Source organism: Ips typographus, linkage group LG8 (genome assembly GCF_016097725.1).
Source record: "Ips typographus isolate SLU linkage group LG8, UJ_Ityp_2.0, whole genome shotgun sequence".
NCBI classification, from domain to species: Eukaryota; Metazoa; Arthropoda; class Insecta; order Coleoptera; family Curculionidae; genus Ips; species Ips typographus.
In genome coordinates, this window is record NC_138429.1 from 1148129 (window position 1) to 1172555 (window position 24427).

Below are 24427 nucleotides of genomic sequence, written 5' to 3' on the forward strand. Positions count from 1 at the left end.
TTTTTTTCGTTTACTGTCTTTGTCCCACGCATGCAATTATCTACGTTTCTCTGTCAGTTACACGGTTTTCCTATGGTCGCTTTTGGATTTACCACACCTGTATAAGTCTTGCTGGATTCCTCCCCTGTAAAAAACAATCATAAAAAGGGCCCGTGCAAACAGAAAATAATAACGTCGCATGTTCTGAAACGCGTACCAAAATAGCCAAAGACCATCCCCATATTACACTACATCGCGAAATTAATTAAAACCAGTCCGGATTGGTTTGTGGATGGTCGCAAATTTTTTCCCAACATGATCGCAATTTATCCGTCATCATATTTAGATAGGCACACTAATTAATTTCATCGATCTGTTCACAGTGTCCGTCGTTGGATTTTCATTAAGTTTAGTGTGGCGTTCGCACACGGTCAAGATTTTTAATCGATGATTGGTGGATCAAGCTGAGAAATTGAAGAAATTTCGTGAACGCTGTGATGATCGGTTCCGAGCGGAAAAACATAAAATCGGCGGTAGCCTGGGCAGGATCGGATATAATCATTAAGATTTGCACCCCATTTGAACCAGCATGCTCCGATGACGGTCAGTGAACATGTAAGCAATTTTCTAGTTTAGTATTTTTTCTGTAAATCACATTTAGTCCAGCATTTAACTATCGATAATTTATTTCAATCATAAGAAATTGAAAAAAAAGAACAATTAAAGATCCAAGTAGACCACTTTGGTGGCAGATATCGCGCCAAAAAAGGCGAGCGCCGTTGCCACACTTACCACAGCAGTGGTGGTACCAGACACGCTAACAATAGTACCCATGCACATGGAGAGGATGAATTGGGCGAGGAAAACCATACTGGAAACTATGGCAACGTCGGTGCCTAAACCTCTAATCTGCTGCTGTGATTGCCCCTCTTGGTACTCTTCAAACTATGAGAAAATGTGTTTAAATTCCAATTTTCTAATAGAGAAGATATGTCGGTTTGCATACATTAAACTGTTTCAAAAACAGGTAAATTTGAAACTAAGGCTCTGCCAGTTGTGGCCACGTTTACCCAGTTTGAAGTGGGTGATGAAAGTCATTTTGAATATTTTAGATTTCTTGCAAAAAAAATTAATTTTTGGAAATTGTTTCTGTTGCAAACATTTGAAACTAACGCTTTGCCAGTTATGACCGCGTTTACCCGGTTCTAGGTGAGTGTACACTCTAAATAACAGTTATAGGAGAAAGCAGTCCTTGACTGTCCTTTCAAACTGTGTTTCTAGCAGTTCAAATCTTGACACTGTTTTTCTAACTGACTATACTCGATTTTTTAGTGTTTTTTTAGACTATTGGATAGGAAATTTAATGAGGATTCCAAAAATGTGCCTAAAACTGTCATTTTCACACGACAAGTGGGTTTTACAGGCGATTTTGTCCTTGACTGTCCTTTCAAACTGTGTTTCTGTTAGTTCAAACTTTGACACTGTTTTTCTCTCTGATTGTACTCAATTTGGGAGTGTTTTTTTAGGTTAGTAGATAGGAAATTTAATGAGGATTCCAAAAATGTGCTTAAAACTGTCATTTTCACACCACAAATGGGTTTTAGAGGCGATTTTGTCCTTGACTGTCCTTTCAAACTGTGTTTCTGGCAGTTCAAACTTTGACACTGTTTTTCTAACTGACTATATTCGATTTTTTAGCGTTTTTTTTAGACTATTGGATAGGAAATTTAATGAGGATTCCAAAAATGTGCTTAAAACTGTCATTTTCACACCACAAATGGGTTTTACAGGCGATTTTGTCCTTGACTGTCCTTTCAAACTGTGTTTCTGTTAGTTCAAACTTTGACACTGTTTTTCTCTCTGACTGTACTCAATTTGGTAGTCTTTTTTTAGGTTAGTAGATAGGAAATTTAATGAGGATTCCAAAAATGTGCTTAAAACTGTCATTTTCTCACTCCAAGTGAGTTTAACAGACGATTTTGTCGCTGACTGTGTTTTCAAACTTTAGCAGCATTTTTCTCCCTGACTGTACCGAATTTAGTGACATTTTTTTAGGCTATTGGATTGGAAATTTAATAAGGATTCCAAAAATGTGCTTAAAACTGTCATTTTCACACTACAAGTGCATTTTACAGGCGATTTTGTCCTTGACTGTCCTTTCAAACTGTGTTTCTGTTAGTTCAAACTTTGACACTGTTTTTCTTTCTGATTGTACTCAATTTGGGAGTGTTTTTTTAGGTTAGTAGATAGGAAATTTAATGAGGATTCCAAAAATGTGCTTAAAACTGTCATTTTCACACCACAAATAGGTTTTACAGGCGATTTTGTCCTTGACTGTCCTTTCAAACTGTGTTTCTAACAATTCAAACTTTGACACCATATTTCACCATGACTGTACCGATATGTTTTTTGTTTTTTTTTGGCTATTGAATAGGAAATTTAATGAGGATTCCAAAAATGTACTTAAATCAAACATTTTCTGACTAGAAGTGGGTTTTACCAGCGATTTTGTCCCTGACTGTCCTTCCGAATTGTGTTTCTTTTAGTTCAAAACTTGACACTGGTTTTCTAATTGACTATACTCGATTTTTTAGTGTTTTTTTAGGTTAGTAGATAGGAAACTTAATGAGGATTCCAAAAATGTGGATAAAACTGTCATTTTCTCTCTCCAAGTGAGTTTAACACACGATTTTGTCGCTGACTGTCTTTTCAAACTGTGTTTCTGCCAGTTCAAACTTTGGCAGCACTTTTCTCCCTGACTGTACCGAATTTTGTGATTTTTTTTAGGTTATTGGATAAGAAATTTAATGAGGATTCCAAAAATGTGCTTAAAACTGTCATATGTTCCGGATTCATGTGAACCAAGCTTTAATCTGAACTGAAAGTACTCAAACTGCAAAAAACCACTTACCATTCCCTTAGCGTGATAATGAGCCACAATCAAGTAGGGCATGGTGAACAGAGTGGAGTACATAACTCCTGCGGTGCCGCTGAAAATTATCACACCAGCTCGGTTTCGAATCAAAGCCATCATCAGCATCCCCACTGAGTAGGTGACTAATCCACCCACGTAGACGCGCTTAGCACTGTTACTTCTGCTGTTATAAAAAGAAAAAAAAGCAGTAAAGAAGGGATCAACATACCCGAATTTCTGGATCAGCTTCTCGATCACTGTGGAGTAACACGCGCACGACAAAGAGTACATCGACATGCCCCAACAACCGAAACGAACGCCCGATTCGTACAAGTTTCGGGCCGGCGAATCGACAGGGGCCTGAAAAAATTCGTTCAGTTTTCGGTCATTTGTGTGACAAATTGCTTACCGTGGGATCACCACCAAAAACAGCTTCTCCAACAAAATCAGTAAAATACAAGGAGTAGCACACGTGAGCCATCCAACAAAACAGATTGGTCAAGCACAGCATCCTCATAGAGTGAGGCATGTAAATTATGCTTTGCAAGTACACTTTGAATGAAGCGTTGGGATCTGGTAGAATACTTGGTTTCCTGTCTAAATCCTCAACCTGCAAAACTACCAGTCAGAGAAAAATCATACAAAAATAAACAAAAACCCTCTCAACTGTATTTTGCAATGAACCGTAATTCTTTTCATCAACCTCCTCACTGAAACTTTGATTGGTACCCACTTTGCCCATCTCTAACAAAGCCAAAGGCATCTCATTGAAACTGGTCACTGTATAACTAACGCACACCACAAATATGACAGTTATTAAAGTGAACACAGCCCTAACATGACCTCCTAACAGTTCTCCTACAAGTTTCCTTACTTTAAACAGGTTTTTAGCAAATTGTGGTATAAAGTTACCCAAAAAAGTGACATCCCAGTTGATGCCACCCAAAGCGTAGCCCATAAAGCCCCCTAAACCTGCCATAATGGTGAAAGTACTCAATCCACGAGCATGATCATCTAAAATGTATTTGATACCTGTTGTTCTGTTTTGGCTTGTAGTTTTGACTAACCTGAAGTAGTAACATCCAACAAATAGGCTCTGGCCGGACTTTGGCACGCATCAGCATCGAAATCCAACAAAACCGTCCCCAAAACCGTAAAAAACACCCCCCAAGGGTGGGAATTGTTGTATACTGACTCAAAAGGAGTAGGGAATGTTTCATTACCCATGGTTTGGTTCACTGTGATTAATCTGCGAGGACCTGCAGGCCTATTTGGAACTCCCCGATCAAAAGGCCGTTGATCCCCAATTAAATACCCCAACAACTCTCCATTAGGCACCAATATCAGACCTGGCAAAGCTAAAAAAATACACAAAAAAAAACGAGCAAAAACCACACTACAAACCCAGTAAAACCCCCAAAGACATGGCAATAATAAAAGGACGTCTACGTCCTAACGGTAACGGGCACCTGTCGCTTAAGGATCCCAAAATTGGGGTGAGAAAGAACCCCACCAAAGGTGATAAGGCCCACACAAGAGTCATATGTTGATGTTCCACCCCAATTTGCAAGAGTGTGGGGGATACAAAAGCCGTTTCAGCAGCGTAAGAAAATTCAATTCCCATAACAGCCGCCGACAATCTGGTAAGTTCTTTACGGGTTTTTCGACTAGATTTCAAAATAGCCTGATAAAGCAAGAAAAACAGAAAACTTAAATAACTTACCGAAAAATATGTGAGTAACGCTCTTGAACATCACTATTGGGCACTTCACCTGAAAATGAGTTTTTCAACCACCAAGAACACCCATCAGGGTGTTCTTCCTTCCATAAAAGGTATCTTTCCCTAAACCAATCTCTCAAAGCGTGCAACTGACCCAGAAAACCTTGATACTCATTGAGTTTATGAGCCATTTTTTTACACTTTTTCTAACATTTTGAAAGTAAATAAAAGATTGCAGACATAAAGCCCGATTGGAAATGTCTGTTTGGGCTTTAAGGACTTTCTTGGTTTCCTGAATAATCCCGTTTTGCCCGGTCTTGCGCCGTTTTAGAGCGACAAATTGAATTCGCGAAAACAATGCCCCACAGTAAACATTCATTAACTCGCGACCAATGTGATGTTATTTGACAAGGGAAATTGCCCTGCCCTATTGTGCACTTTTGCCCTTTTATACATCGGGAGTCAATTATTTGAGTCTTATCGGAAGTCGAAACGAAAATAACGGAGAAGCCAAGAAAACTTAAACCAATTAGGATTACTTTCACGGATCGGAAAACCTCACGGCTTAATGTTGACTTAATCCCGGGGACAGTTTTTAATTATATTCACTCTATAATCAGATCGATAATTGACTTTTTGCACCCTATACAACTGTAATTTAAAAGAGAATAACGGGAAAAATACCTTTTTTGAACATTATCACTAATGAAGCTCTAAAACAACTGCTGAAAATATTGATGTTTGTTTTTTTTTAAACTAAATTTAAATTAATTATTACGCAGGTTTTACATTATTAGCTGTAATTATACCGGACAATTAAAATAGAAAATATTCCTATTTGTTTGGTAAACACCCCGCATAAGTTTTTTGTAGTTCTTGCCTCAATTATAATTAAAGTGACTTTTAAAACCTGTTCTGACTCAATTACTACACAGAGATGAGCTGAAACTCAGCCTTGTAAATATAATAGTTCTAAATTATTTCTGAAATGCAAAATGCTTATGCATCGGTTTGAGCGTTGCACATTGCTGAAATGGCATAAACCACTCAAACGAGATTCAATTATTCTCGCATTGTTTATCCATCAACCGACATTTATAAGGTTATTTATCAGGTATTGTGGTTTTTCTAATGGGAAAATAGTTAAAAAGTTAGTTGATTTGAAGGAATTTGGTGTGTTTGTGTCTCGTGAGTGTTGTAGGGGAATGAATGACTTTGAAATGGAAGTACTAATAGGTGAGTCAGTTCAGTGGTTTGGGAGATTCAAAAAAAAGTAGGTTTGAATACTACCAGGCCAGACAAAATGTAATAAACATTGATAACAAGGCGACCCTGTGTATATTAATTAATTTTACCACACTATATCAATATTAAGTCGACACTTAGCATTCAGTGCTGGTTTTCGACAAAGGTCGTTATCTTTGATTGCAATTACGATAAACGGGAAAAAATGGGGGTATAAGCGCTGTTCCGACCTAGACTGTGACGTCTTTTAGGGCTGTCGGAACTTAATGTCGGTCAAGGGCGACATGTTGAACTTATGATAATTCAATTTCGCCTTAATCGCCGTAATATTATTGTTGAGGAATTTTTCAAACTTGGTAAAGTGTAGCAGCCGTAATTGAACCGGTTATTCGTGAATTGTACCTAATACAGATAATAGCTGTGATTCTCTGATAACTTTGTTTTCTTGACAAATAGTTAGATACGTAGACATAGTTTGTGGTCTTGTCAGAAGGTTACCATATATCCAGCTTTGTATTATTTTAAATTTATTTAACATTTCATTTAAAATTAAAGCGGTAGTCAAAACATGCCCTTTTAAAGAGTGTAATTACCTGTTGTTGGACCCAGCCTTCCATAATAGACTTCTAGAATTTTAGGTACAAAAAATCAATAGTAGTAATAAAGTATTACTAAAATCATAGTTCCTGAACAAAGGAACTTTTCAGTTAGTAAAACACTGCTCCATGCATAAGAAAACCCTGGAAAATTTCGGAAAAAAACACTTTAAAACCGCAAAATTCAAAATTCGGTGACTGTTTGTCTCAACCTAACCAAATTCTTCTTTTCATTTCAAATTTTGACATTAGCCAGTTGAAATCTTTTTGAATAGAGAAAGAAGAAGAATTTGGTTAGGTTGAGACAAACAGTCACCGAATTTTGAATTTTGCGATTTTTTTCCGAAATTTTCCAGGGTTTTCTTATGCATGAAGCAGTGTTTTACTAACCGAAAAGTTCCTTTGTTCAGGAACTATTGATTTTTTGTACCTAAAATTCTAGAAGTCTATTATGGAAGGCTGTGTCCAACAACAGGTAATTATAACTCTTTATAAGGGCATGTTTTGATTACCGCTTTCATTTTATAAATGAATTACCTTGTAATACAAAGCTGGATATATGGTAACCTTCGGACTGGGATGTCTCCCAACTTGTGTCAAAATCTGTAAAAAGTAAAATAATTCTCAACGTCCAAGGTTTTAATGAGGGTGAGTGAATCGTCATCGCGTTTTATCGATCGCCCAAGGGGGGGGACAGTCGGACGTCCGAGAGCCATTAAGCAAATGAAAATCTAAGAATAGAATCAACTTTCCATCCCCTATTCCATACTAGTGCACGGTCGTGTAACAAATAAAAACGTAAGTGCGATACGTACAAGATCGAACTTGTTGAAATATTCACTCACCCGACTAGTATTGTTACGTTTGAGTGTTTCTGACCTTGCCCCACCCCCTCAAAAAATTATTAGGCATTCTTAAGGGTTTTTTTTTCACTTATTAACCACAGCCTCAATCGATTAACGCCGACGGTTTATTTATACACCTAATCATAGAGTGAAAGTAGGGGGAGGTAATGGTTTCTTTGTTATTTCATTTTCAAGTTTGACAGCAAAAGGTATCTTATAGCAGCATATAAGTGATCTACCGCAAGTTGTTAAGTCCGAGAAGATCATTCTTAAATGTTGAGTAAGGATGTTTGATGTTGTCCATGTGCTTTCTATGTCTGTAATTTAAAAAAAAAAAAACAGTTTCTTAGTGTAGATTAAAGCATGCAATGTTGATTTGGGTTCTATATGCACTTAAATATTACTTAAATCATACTATTTTCATTGAATTGGTAATTAGTACTAGAGCACCGCCCTCTATACTAGAAAGCCTAAAATGCCACTTTTAATAGCTGCGTTAGCAGTTTTCGTTTTATACACAAATGTATACAGATGCAGTAAGAAATATGTATTTTTTTTAATTGTTTCGTGTAGTTGATTGCAAGTTGTGAGTGAAAAATCAAAAAAAATGTTCATTTCTGATCCAGATATTTATAGATAGAGCTTTTTTATACACAATCAAGTCCAGCCAAAACAAATTGGTGTCCTGGAAAGTACAACACACAGCAAACTAGTTTAAACACTGTTCAATGTAAGAAAATCTGTAAATCCTTGAAACTAGGTAAGCAAAGAACATTCATTCAAAATTATTTTTGTTGCTCTCACAATGAAGGATGCTTTAAAATGTAACTCACATACCTGTGCATGTAACAAGTACCTAATAAGTTTATTGTACTAGAAAGCACTTGTACCTACCATTGAGTATAGTGTTGGAGTAAAATCATCCCACTTCAAAGTGTTCAACCACTGTTGAGTTAGATCCGGTTCTTTGTAAAGTAAAAACCTGACACGGTTGGGCTTTTTCCTGAATTGCTGTTACAATTTGGCTTGAAAAACTTATGAACGGCAGCAAACATAAATAACTTACGCAAATAACCTCAAGTTTTGATTTTAAACCGTAAAAATTCATCTAATCCTCAAAAAACTAAATTTCCACAATACAAACTGTCACCTCGATTCCCGCCATATTGGAATTTTTGACAAGCACCTTCTAGGCTTTCTCTAGTATAGTAGGCGGTGACTAGAGATGTTCTAACAGCATCTGTCATTAAGACATAAGAAGGCCTTGAACTAGGGATGGGTGAAAACACCTGTACATAGTATATTTTGCACCGGGTTGGGTGCATTTAGGTTTGTCAATAATTGTCAAATAAGAAAGCTATTTTAAGTATTTTTTAACATCGATTGTTTTATCTTCTTAACATTTGAACTTTGACAGTTGTAATATAATTTTTTTTTGGGTCACGTGACAGTTTTTTTTTTAATTTCTACTTTGACAGCCTCTGTGTACTTATTAGGGTCGCCTAACTACTTTTTTTATTACTGAACAAATCAGTATTAATAATAATTATTGTAATTCCGATTCAAAAAGAGAACAATGTTAAATGAAAACCTTGACTTCTCAATTCAATCACGTCGCATCAATATTCTGTAATAACGATTAACGGATTTTATTCCAACGACCTTCTGATGTATTTGTAGTCTTCAAATAATTAACGCACAAACAACAAAAGAATAAATAATAAGTTATTGACCTGAAAAACTTAAATTTTGACAAAATGCACAATTTCCTGACGCTCCCAGTGATATAGTATTCCCAGTTTATTATCATATACTAAGGTCCCAAGATGGTTTAAAAAACCAAACAAAAACACTTTTCTATCAAGACTCTGACTGGAAAATTTCCAATCAACTTCTTTGAAACGACTGAATCATTCAGAATTGCACTGAAACTATTTGCACTGTCCCTATTTGGTGCACATTAAAAACCATTTCGCTTTGTACAGGCAGTTTGATACCAACTGCGCTCGATTGCTGATTTCCAACCGGGCAAAAACTCTACAAAACAAAATCATGAACTTGAGATAATCTTAACTGACAACAAAAAAAAAAATGGCAAGGTCCGAAGCAATGCGAAGGTGATATGTACATACCGCCTGGTCTTTGGCTATTCCATTGGTCGTTTGGTATAACACCGGCACATGTTGAAGAGATATAGTTATTCGATTTTTGGTGTCAATGTTGAGTGGCGGTGCAATTAACGATTAGTACGCACTTATGTGGATTTTTTTTTCATTTTCCATCATTTAAGTTTATAGTGTGCTTGTGAGTGATACTTTTGTTAGGTGCCAAATTAGACAAGAGTACAAAATGGGTTAGTATTTTTGACAGAGCTATTAAAATATATGGTATGAGTGACAAGTCAAAATTAACACAAATTAAACAATTGATATCAAAAATGGATTAATCTTTTGTTGCAGGGCTCGACTTTATCGAGGGCCAAGGCGAAGACTTTGAGAGAGCACTAGAAAGTACTGGTAAGCGAATATTTTGATTTTTAAAAGCAAAAATTGTGTTATTACAGTTTTTAAAGTCTAATTTTTGTATTAACACGCTAATTAATATTATAAACACTAGCTCACTTGTTTATTTGCATTGAACAAATTTAATCTCAGCAACAGCTTATTCTACAGGGCGTTTCCTGCAATTTTTATTTGAATCATGAAAGAGAGAAATTTATTGCTTCAAAGTGATTTTACAGTTGGTCACAAGATATCAATTAGACTTTTTCTAGTGATCACCTGACAGATGATGTCACATTTGCTCCAGGTGATTGACACATGTGACTTACAAACTATTGGCACTCTTCGTTTTGATTAATGTATTGTATGTATTTCAAATGGTCAAAAGAATTTTTGAATCACTCTGTACATTTTGGTGACAGCCTGAACTTGACCTAAAAAAATATCAACAAAACCTGCATTGGTCCTACCAGACCGGAATGATAATCGAACGAGATATATCGCCTTGGCGATTCCTCCTTTACTTGCATAATAAATTTTCATTGACAAGGATATTTAACGCTTTTTTTAAGCAAAGGTCGCGTGACCGCCAAATTGAAAATGACAACAGTGGAATTGTTATTCTACAAGTCTCAAATAAATAAGCCTATTGTGTACCTGTACTGTCGGCGTAGAAAGGCTATTTCATATCCTAGGAGGTAAAAAAATAATGTCCAGAACTTGATCCAGACTAAAAAGCGTTGCATTTAAGAAAAAAGCAGATGAAATTAATGCAACACTTACTTTGCTTTGATTGGCTTGGCTCTGCAATACAAACCTTTCATGTTCTTATTCTGAAATACAGTTTTCCTGAAGGTTTTCCTAAATTTGTGATCAAATTCAAACATAAACAAACGGACTGACACAAAAAGACAAAAACTGATTGACACAACACGGCTAATACGATAACAACACGAAGCTATTTCTAAAGTTGTCTAACAGAGGGCGTATCATGGCTGTCTAACGTCATCTGTCGAAAATCGTGATGTCCATGGCACACTAATTCAAAATTCAAACACCTTGTACTAATACTAGTAATTGCGTTGTTGTATTGTCAAATAAAGTTTCAGTGAAGCCGTAAAACGACCTAAATTGCCGAAATGGGTGCTAGTACCCTGTATACATGCCGCTTGAAAAAATAGTATACGTTACACGGACCACCATTTGAGGGATGAAAATGTCGCTTTTACTCCCTAAGTGAAATCTCTGACACTTTCTTGACAAACGAGCAAAAGTTCCTCTTCGGTTGCGCAAATAACAATTTTTTCTTTTTAGGTTTTGGAAAATTTCACTTTTCATTACTGGCAGTATGCGGCTTGATTTATCTAAACACAGCGGTGGGGATCACAATAATTTCCTTCGTTTTGCCATCGGCCACGTGCGACTTTCAAATGTCCTCCTCGGACAAGGGATGGTTAACGGCAGCGCCTATGCTTGGTAAGTACCCTGATGATGGCCGGGAAAGTAATAACGCTTTTTAATCAGTTAAAAGGAGCCATAACGGCCCGCTTTATTTATATAAACCCCAAAGGATCGTTTTACGTTGTCTTTTGGATTAATTTCCTTAAATATTACCTCGTTGGTTTACCAGCTTTCCATCCTTGCGGTCAATATTTAATTTTCCTTTTATATTTAGAATTTCGTGTAGATTGCTTGGGAATTATTAATAAACCACCCTCGCTGGATTAGGGTGCTATTTTCGTTTCTAGATCGTTCAAACACCACCAAATGTTTTTAATTTTTTATGTATCACCCACTCATAAATTATAACTTTTTTGATTTTCCAAACGTTGCTTTCTTAGGGATGGTGATTGGCTCGTATTTCTGGGGCTGCCTGGCTGATACAAAAGGCCGAAAAACTGTTTTGATTGGCGCTTTGCTGATGGATGGTATTTGCGGCCTGCTCTCCAGCATCTCGCAAGTCTATTGGCTGTTTATGTTCCTTAGGTTTCTAAACGGATTTGCGTAAGTCCTTGCCGAAATACTGATTATTTACAAAAAATTGCAATAACTATATACAACAGGATTACTGGCGCGATGGGTATCTGTTTTCCCTATTTGGGCGAATTTCAGCCTGGAAAATACAGAGAGACCATATTATGCTGGATGGAATTGTTCTGGACGTTGGGAGTTATCGTTCTACCTGGTAAGTTCAACCAGAGATCGTCCACTCTAATGCCTGCTTTATACCTCCCATTTAAGTATTAAATTAAATTTAAATTTCCACTAAAATTAATATTTAAACTAAGAAATCTTGTTTAGGTTTATACTACAAATTAATAGTTAGAAAAATAAATGACGTTGACGTTTCTATTGTCATAGCCATTACGCGTGTTTTGTGGATAAAGAAATTTTTTTTAAAATAATTTAAAAAATTTGTTCTTAAACCATTTTTTCGGTAAAAAATCCAATTATGGAAATAGACGATTCAAGTCTAATAGACTACGTATCGCAATAGAAGACAGCAATTTACATCATGAGTGATGACAAGTATGACAGTGATAGTTCCGAAAGTCAATGAATTTAAACGAATTAAGCCGAACTTTAATACAGTTGGTTTAACTTTAATTTAAAATTAATTTTAGTTTAGTGTAAATTGAAAGTATTAGCTTGTAAGTTCACTTTCAGGTTTGATAAATTAATTTTAGTTTAAATGAAAGTTTAGTTTAATTGTTAATTGAGAGGTATAAAGGCATTATACATTCAAAATTTACGTAAAAAAACAGGAATAGCATGGATAATCATCCCAATGGAACTGGAATATGTCACCGAGAACTTTAAGTTTTCAAGCTGGAACTTGTTCGTAGCCGCGTGCGCCGTTCCCAGCATCCTCATAGGACTGTGGCTGTTTTTCTTTCCCGAAAGTCCAAAGTTCCTGTTGGAATGCGGTGAGGCGGACGCGGCACTTGACGTTCTTCGTGACATGTACGCCAGCAATTACAATGACGATGGAGCCAATTTTCCAGTGAGTTTAAATCCAAGTCTGATTATTATAACTTACAGAGGGTTGTTATAGGTGCGCAGTCTTAGAGAAAAAGTACGAACGATGAGCGTGATCTCACAACAATCAACGCGAAGCATCCGAAGTTTAAGAATCCGGAAACCGAAAGAGTTGAAACTGTTGCTCAGAGAAATCTGGGAACAAACTAAAGCTTTGTGTCGTCCACCTCATTTAAGATACACTGCCATCACCTGCGCTATACAGTTCGGATTGACCACCAGGTAACCTGAAGACTTGTTGGGGATGATTCTAAAAAGCAACAATTTCCAGCTATTATACGTTAATGATATGGTTCCCCGAGCTGTTTTACCGCTTCGAAGAGTTTGAAACTTACCATCCGAACGAAAAAGCGACAGTTTGCGAAGTCTCCTCGGTGGTGGTACCGACTAATGGCACGCTCGGTACAAAAGAGTTCTGCGGAGAGCCAATCGCTGATTCGGTATTCCTGCACACCTTAATTATAGGATTGGCTTGTATTCCGACCAGTTTTTGGTTACCACTTTGCGTGCATCGATTAGGAGCCAAATTCTTTTTAGGTTGGTGGGTTTTAACGGTTTTTTTAGACATCTCTAACTGCTCCACCACAGTTTTCAGTTTACTGGTAGCTGGATCGGTAACGATCGGGTTGTACTTCGTCGATTCCACCAACACCAATCTGGCTTTGTCTTGTGTTTTTGAAGCTCTGACCAGTTTGGGCATCAGTACTGTCTACTGCGTTATGGTAGATTTGTTTCCCACTAATCTCAGGTACACATTATACACTGCAATATTTTTAACTAAAATCAGTTATATTTTACAAGGGTGATGGCGGCAGCCCTTTCCTTAACATTCGGCCGAGGAGGAGCCCTAATAGGAAATCTACTTTTCGGCTTTTTGATCGACTTAACCTGCGTGGTCCCTATCGTGCTTTTCGCTGTCATGCTCTTTGGTAAATCCTACACCAAATTCCCTAGACTGGAGTCATTTTTTATTGTGTTTTTTTTTACAGGGAGCGGTTTGCTTTGTCTACTTTTACCCAACACAGGACAAGGGGCCTTAGACTAGTGTATAGTAAGTTGAAACTTTTAGGAAAGTTTTATTCCTGTTTACACCTGCACAAATAGATTTAAAAAGGTCTCTTTTAATGGAGATCTAAGAAAGGGAACAATCTGGGTTTGTATAAGTGCAAGAAACCTCTAAAACCACTAAAAACTTATATTTTTGTAAAATGTTTTTACGAACATCAGTTTGTCGCCTCACACGAATCTTATGTGATATTATATAAATATGTATAAGTAAGTCAAAATGCTTGCAATAAGAAAGAAGGCTGGAATAAGGCCTTTTTTTACGTAAAATTACAACTGTATAAGAAGAGAGAATCATCAGCAGTTGTTCTCTCTTCTTATAATAATTTTACCTGTTTAATGCACGTGTATAGATAATTTAAAACTGTTCTCGGCAATTCTTGTCACGTGACTCTACAACCAATCACAAGGAATAATCGAATGATTATTATTGAGACCAGTTTAGTGCCTTCAACTATCGTATGTCAAAAACAATTTTAAACTTTCTATACTTACCTATACAGAGTGAGTAAGAGGTCACACACGTGTAAATCATAAAGTATGACAACTTAACCACCCTGTATATACATGTAGTTTTAAAAGTATTTATATGGGGTCGGTTCAAGTATACAGGTGTGGTAAATCCAAAAGCGACCATAGGAAAACCGTGTAACGGACAGAGAAACGTAGGTAATAGCATGCGTGGGACAAAGACAGATAACGAAAAAAATACCAAGTAGGCCATATTTCATTTTGGCAACAGCGTACTGAAAATATGGCCTACTTGATATTTTTTTCGTTTTCTGTCTTTCTCCCGCGCATGCAATTACCTACGTTTCTCTGTCCGTTACACGGTTTTCCTATGGTCGCTTTTGGATTCACCACACCTGTATAAAAAGAGTTTTTAGATCGCTTCTCTTTATACGGGATGGTCCACAAAAAATTGTAATTTACAATACCAGCCAAGGAAAAAAAATGTCTGTGATTGGTCAAACAGCTGCTTTTTCTTGACCAATCACAAACTACGCTGAGATTTACGCAAAACATAGGCACCCCCATGTATAGAATTAGATTTTAGGACCATGTAAATTACTTAATTATATATTACTGTACAAAGCTTGAAACAATGCATTACTATTTAAGTTTCGGTTTTATTCATTGGTCATCCTTTATGTCGTTAACGACTATTTTTTTATAGGATTATATTATTTACATTTTATTTACACACGAAAATTATTATTCTTGATTTTTATACTATTCATTATATTATGTACTATTTTATCTTGTGTTAATTGCATATTAACTACTGTTACGTTATGATATTGTTAATATAATACAGTGCAACACTGTTTGATGTATTTTATTTATTTGTCTCATTAATTTTGAACATCCTGTATAGTGACCAACTACCACTGTTTGGGTTTGTGGACAATAGTTTGTTAACAAACCGAAACATCTATTTGGAACAAGTTATCTTCTAATTTACTATCAACAACATGTTATTGACTGAACCATTGCAATTACATGTGGTTATTACGCAATAACGTTAGGAATAACAAGGTTTTTGCTTATTTCTATTCCGTTAAAGTGTTTTTTCTACTACAGCCCTGTAATCCAGACAGTTTTTAATCTAATCGTTTGTGACTGGCCTAGTTGTTATTAATCATGATTCAGGTATCTTATCTCAAGTTAAACAGATAATATAATATTCACTAATTGGCAGCACCTACAAAATACTGTTATCTGACTCATGGTAATACTTCTACTAAATCGTTAACCTATCCAAAAAATAACAAAAAAAAATGACCAGTAAAACTAAAACTACTTTAGGTAAGTGTATCCACTCAATTCCATTTGGTAACCAACAACAAACAACCTGTTTCAGACAAACCCAGTCTTTGGACGGTTATTATAACGGCGGCACTGATTCTGATCATTGTCACTGCAGGAGTAATAGTCAGATTCACGTTAGAAGAACTGCCTGCCAGAATAGTGCTCATATGTCTCATCATTTTGGTTGTCATACTAGGAATGAGTGCTCTGTCATATTTAGAACTGCGCAGGAGGAAAGTGCAAAGTTACACCAAAACTTTGCAGATGAAAAATGGCGGGTACATTTACAAAAACATTAACCAAGCTAGTAAAGAACCGTCCGCGCCCAAAGATCCTAATTGGGAATACAGTAATAGAGATACAATGCAAGTGTCTTAGATGTGTATTACAGATTAGAACTGTGTGTGATTGGATTCCTACACATAAAGTGAGTTTACTATGTGTCATACTATGATTATATTGTGAAAGGAGAATTAGTTTTAAATACACACATCCAACATATTTATTTAAAAAATAACTTAGTTAAACTAAAGTGAATTGAACTTTTAGGTATATTACAACTCAGTTTTTTCCACTGTACCCTTATTGGGGTGGTGTTTGCCTTGATACACTTTAGACTCAATAGTAACACTCTCACATTCAGGCTGCTCAATCAAATAATCCTTAGCAATCCATGCTTGTGCACCATCTTTGTAAAGGAAGATAGCCCGGTTGTCATCCACCAAATATCTAAGTACAGTTATAAACTATACTTTTCTTGTTTTGATAATTAAACTGATAAAATTCTCAATGTCATAAACTTTGAAATTATTCACTTCACTACTACTTGATACTGGGTGCTTGTTTTTTGAAACAAACATATTTCTTACCTTTCTGCTTGTATGTGATTGTTCCATAAACTGGTCTGCCACAACTTGGTGATTTCCTCAGTGGCATCCCTGCCTGGATTACTGGCCACCTGGACAAAAGTCATCAGGGTTCGACCCTTTTTAGTTTGTAGCAGTAACGATTCTGGATCTTGTACGTTCAGATTGGACATGTCAATTTTCGGCATTGGCCTCAAATGTTCTGGCAATTCGTCTGGTTCCAATGGTTCTTCATCTTCCTGAAAAGATGTAAAAATATTGCAAAGCACTGATTTCTGGTTTTAAAGACACAAAACATACCTCCCATTGATCAAGTAATCGCTCCATATCGGCATCGGAGTAATCACGTATGTCTTTTTTGGCCCAGTCAGGCTGTTCTTTGGATTTTTTCGCCCATATTAAAGATACATTGAGAAACAACAGGCCAACTAGGAAGAGAGTATTATTCATTTTTGTTTTCTTTTCAAGTAAAGTGACTATAGGTCGGCAAACACACTAGGAAATATAATAAAATTACAAAATTCAGAATGTATTTAAATTTTCAATTTGTATATAAAAAAATAGTACTTAACCTCACTTTTTGTTTACACTCCACAAATTGATGTTTCTTTCGTTGGTGGTATGAATTAGCCTCCATCCTTGTCTAACTTCAGAAATACGTTAACAAAACTGAAACAAAAATAGTCGAGTGCGTCCGTCACTGTCACTGTCAATTGTCATTCATTCATTTTTGTTTGATTTTGCCGTGGTCCTTTGCGTGATCCCCATTATAAATGTTCTTTTAACTTTAATTAATTTACTAGTTTGTGTTAATTAACGTCGTTCTAGGTATTAACTATTTAAATGAATCAGAACGCGGTAAAAATGTCTAAGCGACCCTTTGATACCAACCAAAATAAGATGACCAGAAACGACCGATTCGTTCAAATGTCCCAACAGGAGATGTTAATCGAGCAGAAAAAGCGAGAAATTCAGGCCAAATTGGAGGCGAAAAGGCGTCAGACTAATCAAGATTTGAAAGATAAAACAACCAAACCACCTGATGATAATTCCAGGTAAGTTTTTACATCTGAATTAGTTTAACCAGAAACAATCATTAAAGGGGCTTAAGTTGATTCAGTATAGAATCTATTTTCTGGTTAACTTTATTAGATAACTTGTCACACTGTACGTTTTACAGTGCTACTAAAGTTACGGAAGCCACCAAAAGTGGTCTAAACTTGTTTTCAAACGATGGCTCATTTTTGGATCAGTTCAAACAACTTAACAATAAAAAGAAAGACCCTAAATTTAAAACATTTAATAAATACAAAGATAAAGTGAGAGAAAAGGAAAAGGAGAAAGAAAAAGACAAAGTTGAGGATAAACTGGTTGAGGTTCCAAAATCTGATAAGTAAGGCTGTTTAAATCATTAACTGACTTTTTTTACAATGTTAGTACTTTATAGTGATGATACAGAGTTGAAAAATACAGAATCTGTGGATTCTCCGGGTATTACTGTTGTGGATACTAGTAACCCCCCTCCTTCTCTTGGAACCACTTTGGAACCCCAAAGCAATATGCTGGTTGGAGTTATCACTTCAAGCCCTCTAATAACTTTCACCACAAATGACAATCCCACTCTGACAGCTATTGGAATCAATCCAAGTGTACCCCCTCCCAATACTCAACTTGCCCCACCTCCCACTTTAATCCAATCACAAATTGGTATAGTGAGCCAATCAGAGGTTACAGTCTCCACTAATGGTAATTGTGACTGTGATTGTATGGGTTAGTGTGCAAATTAAAGTTGTTTTAGTGCCGCCTCCCACTCATTTGTTTACAACTGCCACAGAGCAAATTGTGACTGCACCCCCTCAAGTTTTGTTGAATGTCCCACCTCCACAGATTTTACCGCAAACTCAAATAGTTTTAACTCAGCAAGTGAGTTGCGACTCTCTCAGTGGCTTTAAGTTAGTGATTGTGGTGGTTTTAGGAGCAAAATGTCTTGGTGACAGCACCCACAAGCATTCTAACAACTGTAACCATACCCCCACCTGTATTGGCGCCTCAAAATGTTAACATTGTCAGACCAGCAACTATTGAACTAACCTCAATACCACCACCCAATTCCTCTATTCAGGTACGCATTTTGTTTGACAACCTCCAGTATGATTTTGAGCTATTATTCTAGCTTCAAAACTTGTCACAACCGGAACCTTTAAACAACATGAATGTGCCACCCCCCACTACCATTCAAACAACCACTCAGTTGCAATTATCTGATTTACCGAGCACAAAGCCACTTGATTTGATATCAAGTGAGGGGGAACTGTTGGATCCTAATTTTCTTAAAAATGTGCCGCCTCCCAACAGAAATTTACCGCCACCCAGTGTGAGTGATGGGCATTTTTTAGCCAACTCAACTCAACAGCAAGTAAGTGTCCTAAAGGATTAATTAAGTCAGGATAATATTAATCTACTAAGAGTAACACTCAGCCAGTGAGTGCAACGAGAATTCCCTCGCTAATGTCACAGCGGGTGTTGCCGCCTCCAGGGATGGCGGTGAACGTGCCGCCTCCCATAATTCACTCTCGAGACGTCAGCAAACCCCCGCCAAACTACAGCAGAACTGGCCCGCCTCCAATACCAAATTTGACGGTGCCTCCACCGCCGGTCTGTTTACCACCACCGCCGCCCCCGGCGTTTAAAGGCGACGTTGTCACAGGTAACATTTTTCCTGATTAATTTGAGTTTTCTTGAGTTTTGTGGGAACTGATTGGGGAAGGAGGCGCACTTTTAGGTGGTTTAGTTATATCGTTTTAAAAAGAAAGGTTTATGACACTGTCATGTTTTTCTTGTTTGGTTTTTTTCCAACTATTTTGCAGGGATGACTTATGTGTACAACTGAGACTTGACAGTTAACAGTGACGTTAAGATTTTTTGTTTTTCTGCGATTTTGGAGAGCCAGGAGGAATATCTTGAGTAATCCAAGAAAAGACCTAATTTTGTAAGACCCTACTTCATGAAGAGTGAAATTCCTATTTTACTTAAGTAAAATTTACCGGAGTTTTAGCGGCGCTCAAAATGTTTCTCTTTCACCTCGTACTAACCGCAACTCGATGGAAATTATACAGGGTGTTCAAAAAACAAAACAGTCACTGATATTGTTATGCATAAATGAGACTAAACTTTCAAGTACATATTGACAGACGACGAATGATTTAAGTCATCCCTGTCCAAGATTGGGACCGTTTAGTGACGCGTTCCTGAGTTTCTCCTTTAGGTGGTGCTGAATTCGAGGCGATGTCGAACCTGGCGCGCATGGTAGCCGAGTGCGGGCCCTCCGTGGAAGACGTCGTTCGACAGAAAAAAAACCGAGACCCCGATTTGTGGTATGCTGACACACACATTACAATACACCTCCAAATAAACCCAGTCCGTCTTCTGTAGAAGAGATGGACTGCCCCCTCGTACCAAAAACATAAATCGTAGCCTAAGTATCGTATCTTATTTCTGCTTCACTCGATTTTTTTAAGACTAGGCCACCAGATTTGAATTAAAAAAAAACTTAAAACGTGTCAGCACCGGAATATCTGAATAATACGTGGCGCGCTTTTGCCGTTTTTCTGCAGGTTTCTATTTCACAAGGATTCCGCGGCCTACAGACAGTACGCGAACCTGGTAGATCAGTACAAGGGGGAGCGGGAGGAGAAACGCCCCTCCGCCGACTCGATAGAGATCAAACCGGATCTCAGTGAGATTTACGAGCCCGAAATGGCGCTGGAGGACGAAGAAGAAGAGGACGATGCTGATGGAAACGCTTTAACGGAAATTAAAAAGGAAATTAAACAGGTGCGTGTACACTCTAACGCTCATAATTCTTAAGGATTAAGTAGGACCAATTAAGCTACACACGCTTGTAATTAATCAGAAGCTTTAATTACTCCACCGACTATAAAAAGAACAACCGCCTTGACAATCAACATTACAATAACTAGGGAAAGCTAATTGACACCTTCCTTATACTTTTACAATCATACAAAGTATTTACTTTTACTTAAGAAACCCTCTTTTGTCCAAATTTTATCAGCTGAATTGCACTTTGATTATCCACTCGAAGTTCTGCATTCACAGCACTGTCAGTAAGTTCTTCAATAACTGCTTTTAAGTATAACAACTCTTTAGTACACTCCGCTTCTGTACTTGTGAGCAATACTATAGGTTGTTTACGAGATGATCATGCTACTGGACCTCCACAGTAAAATATAATGTAAGTGGTACTTTTCCCGGTCTCCTGCAAAGTCACTATCACAGTATGCTATCAGTTTGTCACATTCTTCAGTCTTCGTATAGCTGGTGATGTCTTTGTTCTATTTAGTTATCGTAAAACACGCTTTGCATTGGTAATATTAATGGGATTTGGATTATCTAGTTGTCTCCTACAGAAATTTACTGCATGGGATATATCTGGTCTAGTCTTGTTTGATAAATACAAACAGATTGCCTACCAATTGTCTGTAAGGAAAACTTTCTTCACCTTCAGTAACCTGTTAAGGATTAAGGAATATGTTACAATACTAAGAGTAAAGGAAACTAGATAATTAGTCGAAAAGCCACGAATTATAAACAATTTAATAAGTATAATGTCTGGAATGCTTTGCATCTGTATAAGCAATTAATAATAATTTTTTACTTAAATTGGTTAGTTACAAGTGTAGTCTTGCTAATCTCGAGAAATAAAAAAAACGATTTTAAAAACTTTGTACTATACAGGGTGGTCCAGTTTTAAATGTCAATAATTCACCAATCCATAGCCAATTAAAAAATAAGTTGACTTTCATTATGCCATTTTCCTGAAAAGTGCTTCCTAAGGAAAATACAGCCATTCAAATTTCTGTTTAAAAAATCGTTTTTTTTTGTCATAACTGTCAAACCGTTGGAGCAATATTGATCAAATTTGGAACAAGCACTTTATTACACGTTATTACGGTCAAAGACCCAAAACTAACCTAACCCAACTTAAAAATTGTCTTGGAAACGGAAAATTCACTTAAGAAGTTTAAAAAATATTATTGTAGCCAGTTTTCATACAGACAAACTATAAAACTATAGTTTTGAAAATTGAATTAGAAAAGATAAAAATTTCAGAAGCTTTAATACTAAAAATTGACTTGTAGACATAAAAACTACTTTTTCAAGAATTTTTTACTACAAATTCATACATTTAAACCTTAAAAATTTACTTGAACCCAAAAATGTGACTGAACAAATGAAAAGTGACATCAGAAGCTTAAAATTTGCATTTGAAGTAAGTTTTCATAATTTGAAAACAAATTTCAATATTTTAGTCTTGAAAATAGTCTTAGATGCAGCACATTGACATTAGATTCATGAAAATTGTCTTAAAAACGAACTTTTCGTGCTTTTTACTTTGCTTTTCATTTTCTTCGAATTCTGGACTATTTTTAGTGCTCCAAAACTACTTTCAGCTTGGAAAATCGGGTTTCAAGACTATCTTCACCAAGTTATTGACATAGCAAACTTAAAAAACAATTTTTACATTCTTCATAAATTTAAAATGGCATTCCAAGCTTTGTCACTATTAAATCGACTTCTTGACACCTCAGTGCTAAAAATTCGGGTATTTCTTAATAAACTAGACGGTTTTTAGTGTTTTAAGGCTGTTTTCAGTGCCTCAAATCGAGTTTCAAGACTATCTTTACAAAGTTTTTGACTTATCAGGCCTAAAGGCCAGTGTGTCCACTGACCATAATCTTGAAAATGTTATTTCAAGCTTCTTCACTATTAAATTGACTTCTACACTCATAGGTGCAATAAATTGTAGCATCTCTAAGAAATTCAGACTGTTTTTAGTGCTTTTAAAGACTGAAAAATCGAGTTTAAGACTATTTCCAAAAGTCAAGTTTCTTCAGTAATAAAAGTAAAAAATTTTGGTACCAAATGCTACAATAATAGTCTTGAGAACTAATTTTTAGAAATAAAATCGTCCGAAAATTTAATTTACTTCTAGACTTGTTGTCCAGTCCAGAAAATTGAGTTGTACACCAATTAAAGTCTTGAAAATATGCTTTAGGACTCTTTAGTCCTAGTAAAGTCAGTTCTAGTATTAAAAGTCAATTTTTATATTATTTTTAGTAGTAAAAAATGAGTTTCATGCACAATACAATTCTTGAATGCCAGTTTCAGACACTCAACCAGGATGGCAGTCTGAGACAGCAAATCATAAGACCATTCCTAGTAGTAAAAAAGTTTTTAGACTATTTAGTACAAATTTGGACTTTCACAAGTCTTGGATGTTCAGTTTTAAACTATAAAACGATTTTTTAAATTGAAATTTGGAGGACTGTATCTTCCTTAGGAAACGTTTTTCAGAAAAATGACATAATGCAAGTCAACTTATTTCTTGATTAGCTATCAAATGGTGAATTATTGACACTTAAAACTGGACCACCCTGTATTTTGTGAAAAACGTCTAGAAATATTGACCACAAGACTCGATTAAGAAGGTTATTTTGAAATATATAGAGCGTATTTTTCTTTTTTTGACTTACTTTATACTTCCATCAGTGGCAACTTTCAAAAGCATTATTTGGGTCTTCAGAAAGAGAAATACCTTTTGCTGCCCCATTCGTTTTGACTAGCAGTTTATTAGTCTAAATAATATTTTTTGTTAAATGATTTAGATAACAAAATTTTACATATCACAGGAAGACAGTTCTAACACAGAGGCGATTAGAAGAGAGAGAAAACGAAAAAGTCGCTGGGGTGAACAAGATCGTGACGTAAAGCCACCAATCACATTGCCAGTGCTGGTATCACCTTTAGGGGTCCTACCTCCAGGTAGTTGAGAATTAGTTCGAACGAACTTTTCACCAAATTTATGGTATAGTTCCAGGCAGTTCCACGATGTTGTCCAAAGTGACTAAAAGCGATCCCGGCTTATTGCAGTACGCTATGCAAACCTACGGTTCGACGAATATGAACGAAGAGGACTGGAAAAAAGCGGAAGACAACTACAAAATCCATTTGCTCTATCAGGATATGATGAAGAAGCGAGCCGAATTGGAAAGGTGGGGTTGGTTGTCACAATACTAAAATGCCTAAACAAGTGAAATTTAGGTTGCAAAGTCAAGGTAAAAACAAATACGAGTACGATTCGGACGAGGACACTGATGGCGGCACCTGGGAGCACAAACTAAGAGACAAGGAGATGCAAGCGACTGAACGATGGGCGCAGGAGTTAACCCGGCAATCTGAAGGCAAACACCACATCGGCGACTTTTTACCACCAGAAGAGTTTAAACGGTTCATGGAAAAGTCTACGGCGATCAAAGAAGGCCGCCAACCAAACTTTTCCGATTACAAAGAGTTTAAAATTAAAGAGGACAATATCGGATTTAAAATGCTACAAAAACTGGGTTGGGCAGAAGGTCAAGGACTTGGACAAAACAACGCCGGCATCGTTGAACCGATTAACAAGTAGGTTGTTTGTACTGTTTATAGAGGAGTTGTAATGTTTTTTATGATTCAGGGGAGCCCCAAGGGAGAACACCCAAGGTTTAGGGTTGAATTTAAGCGAAGCAACTGCTGACGAAGACGAGTACGAATCTTATAGGAAACGCATGATGCTGGCGTACAGGTTTAGACCGAATCCTTTGGTGAGTTTCACAGTAAATGATTTAAATTAGCACTAGTTGCTGTTTTAATCGTTTAGAATAACCCTAGACGACCGTACTATTAATCTGAAGTCACGTGGATTAAATTAGAGCATATAATGCCTGTAAGTTAATAAAATTTCATTGTTAGTGCAATAAAATAGTTTCATTTTTCAAACACAAAAAA

At 36.5% G+C, this 24427-nt stretch overlaps 5 protein-coding genes and 1 long non-coding RNA gene across 14 annotated transcripts; 3 read left to right on the top strand and 3 right to left on the bottom strand.

The window, feature by feature from the left end:
• Window positions 1–375: 375 nt before the first annotated feature.
• On the top strand, window positions 376–15232 carry LOC145733225 (synaptic vesicle glycoprotein 2B-like). Of its 3 annotated transcripts, none has more exons than XM_081985955.1 (11): window positions 376–582; window positions 9759–9815; window positions 11115–11276; window positions 11642–11804; window positions 11864–11985; window positions 12566–12804; window positions 12856–13061; window positions 13111–13376; window positions 13428–13587; window positions 13641–13768; window positions 13829–15232. In XM_081985955.1, exons 1-11 carry the CDS (start codon window positions 477–479, stop codon window positions 13882–13884), a joined length of 1665 nt encoding a protein of 554 aa, XP_081842081.1. In that variant the 5' UTR covers window positions 376–476; the 3' UTR covers window positions 13885–15232. The 3 variants fall into 3 exon arrangements, with proteins under 3 accessions (XP_081842081.1, XP_081842080.1, XP_081842082.1); XM_081985954.1 differs by lacking the exon at window positions 376–582 and adding an exon at window positions 5671–5849; XM_081985956.1 differs by lacking the exon at window positions 376–582 and adding an exon at window positions 9134–9652.
• lovit (loss of visual transmission) lies at window positions 648–5238 on the bottom strand. Its single transcript, XM_081985957.1, has 9 exons — window positions 4617–5238; window positions 4298–4560; window positions 3961–4242; window positions 3806–3907; window positions 3561–3751; window positions 3303–3503; window positions 3123–3253; window positions 2891–3065; window positions 648–924 (listed from the first exon to the last, which is right to left on the bottom strand). Exons 1-9 carry the CDS (start codon window positions 4802–4804, stop codon window positions 700–702), a joined length of 1758 nt encoding a protein of 585 aa, XP_081842083.1. The 5' UTR covers window positions 4805–5238; the 3' UTR covers window positions 648–699.
• On the bottom strand, window positions 11569–12153 carry LOC145733284 (uncharacterized). The gene is made up of 2 exons (XR_014179173.1): window positions 11983–12153; window positions 11569–11913 (listed from the first exon to the last, which is right to left on the bottom strand). It is a non-coding gene; the product is annotated as an uncharacterized LOC145733284 (long non-coding RNA).
• Window positions 15233–15421: 189 nt separating the features above from the next.
• LOC145733272 (uncharacterized) lies at window positions 15422–16467 on the top strand. The gene is made up of 3 exons (XM_081986044.1): window positions 15422–15713; window positions 15769–16143; window positions 16266–16467. The coding sequence occupies exons 1-2, from the start codon at window positions 15686–15688 to the stop codon at window positions 16092–16094; spliced, it is 354 nt and encodes a 117-aa protein (XP_081842170.1). The 5' UTR covers window positions 15422–15685; the 3' UTR covers window positions 16095–16143; window positions 16266–16467.
• Window positions 16194–17159, bottom strand: boca (LDLR chaperone boca). The gene is made up of 3 exons (XM_081986031.1): window positions 16883–17159; window positions 16586–16821; window positions 16194–16445 (listed from the first exon to the last, which is right to left on the bottom strand). Exons 1-3 carry the CDS (start codon window positions 17030–17032, stop codon window positions 16271–16273), a joined length of 561 nt encoding a protein of 186 aa, XP_081842157.1. The 5' UTR covers window positions 17033–17159; the 3' UTR covers window positions 16194–16270.
• Window positions 17160–17335: 176 nt separating this feature from the next.
• LOC145733211 (uncharacterized) lies at window positions 17336–24401 on the top strand. Of its 7 annotated transcripts, none has more exons than XM_081985919.1 (15): window positions 17337–17357; window positions 17411–17637; window positions 17763–17975; window positions 18030–18328; window positions 18372–18505; window positions 18558–18704; window positions 18756–18998; window positions 19049–19289; window positions 19848–19956; window positions 20197–20416; window positions 23269–23428; window positions 23475–23655; window positions 23705–24064; window positions 24117–24243; window positions 24300–24401. In XM_081985919.1, exons 2-15 carry the CDS (start codon window positions 17426–17428, stop codon window positions 24324–24326), a joined length of 2673 nt encoding a protein of 890 aa, XP_081842045.1. In that variant the 5' UTR covers window positions 17337–17357; window positions 17411–17425; the 3' UTR covers window positions 24327–24401. The 7 variants fall into 7 exon arrangements, with proteins under 7 accessions (XP_081842043.1, XP_081842047.1, XP_081842045.1 ...); XM_081985923.1 differs by having other exon boundaries at window positions 17340–17357; window positions 23293–23425; XM_081985917.1 differs by having other exon boundaries at window positions 17336–17357; window positions 24117–24401.
• Window positions 24402–24427: the final 26 nt, after the last annotated feature.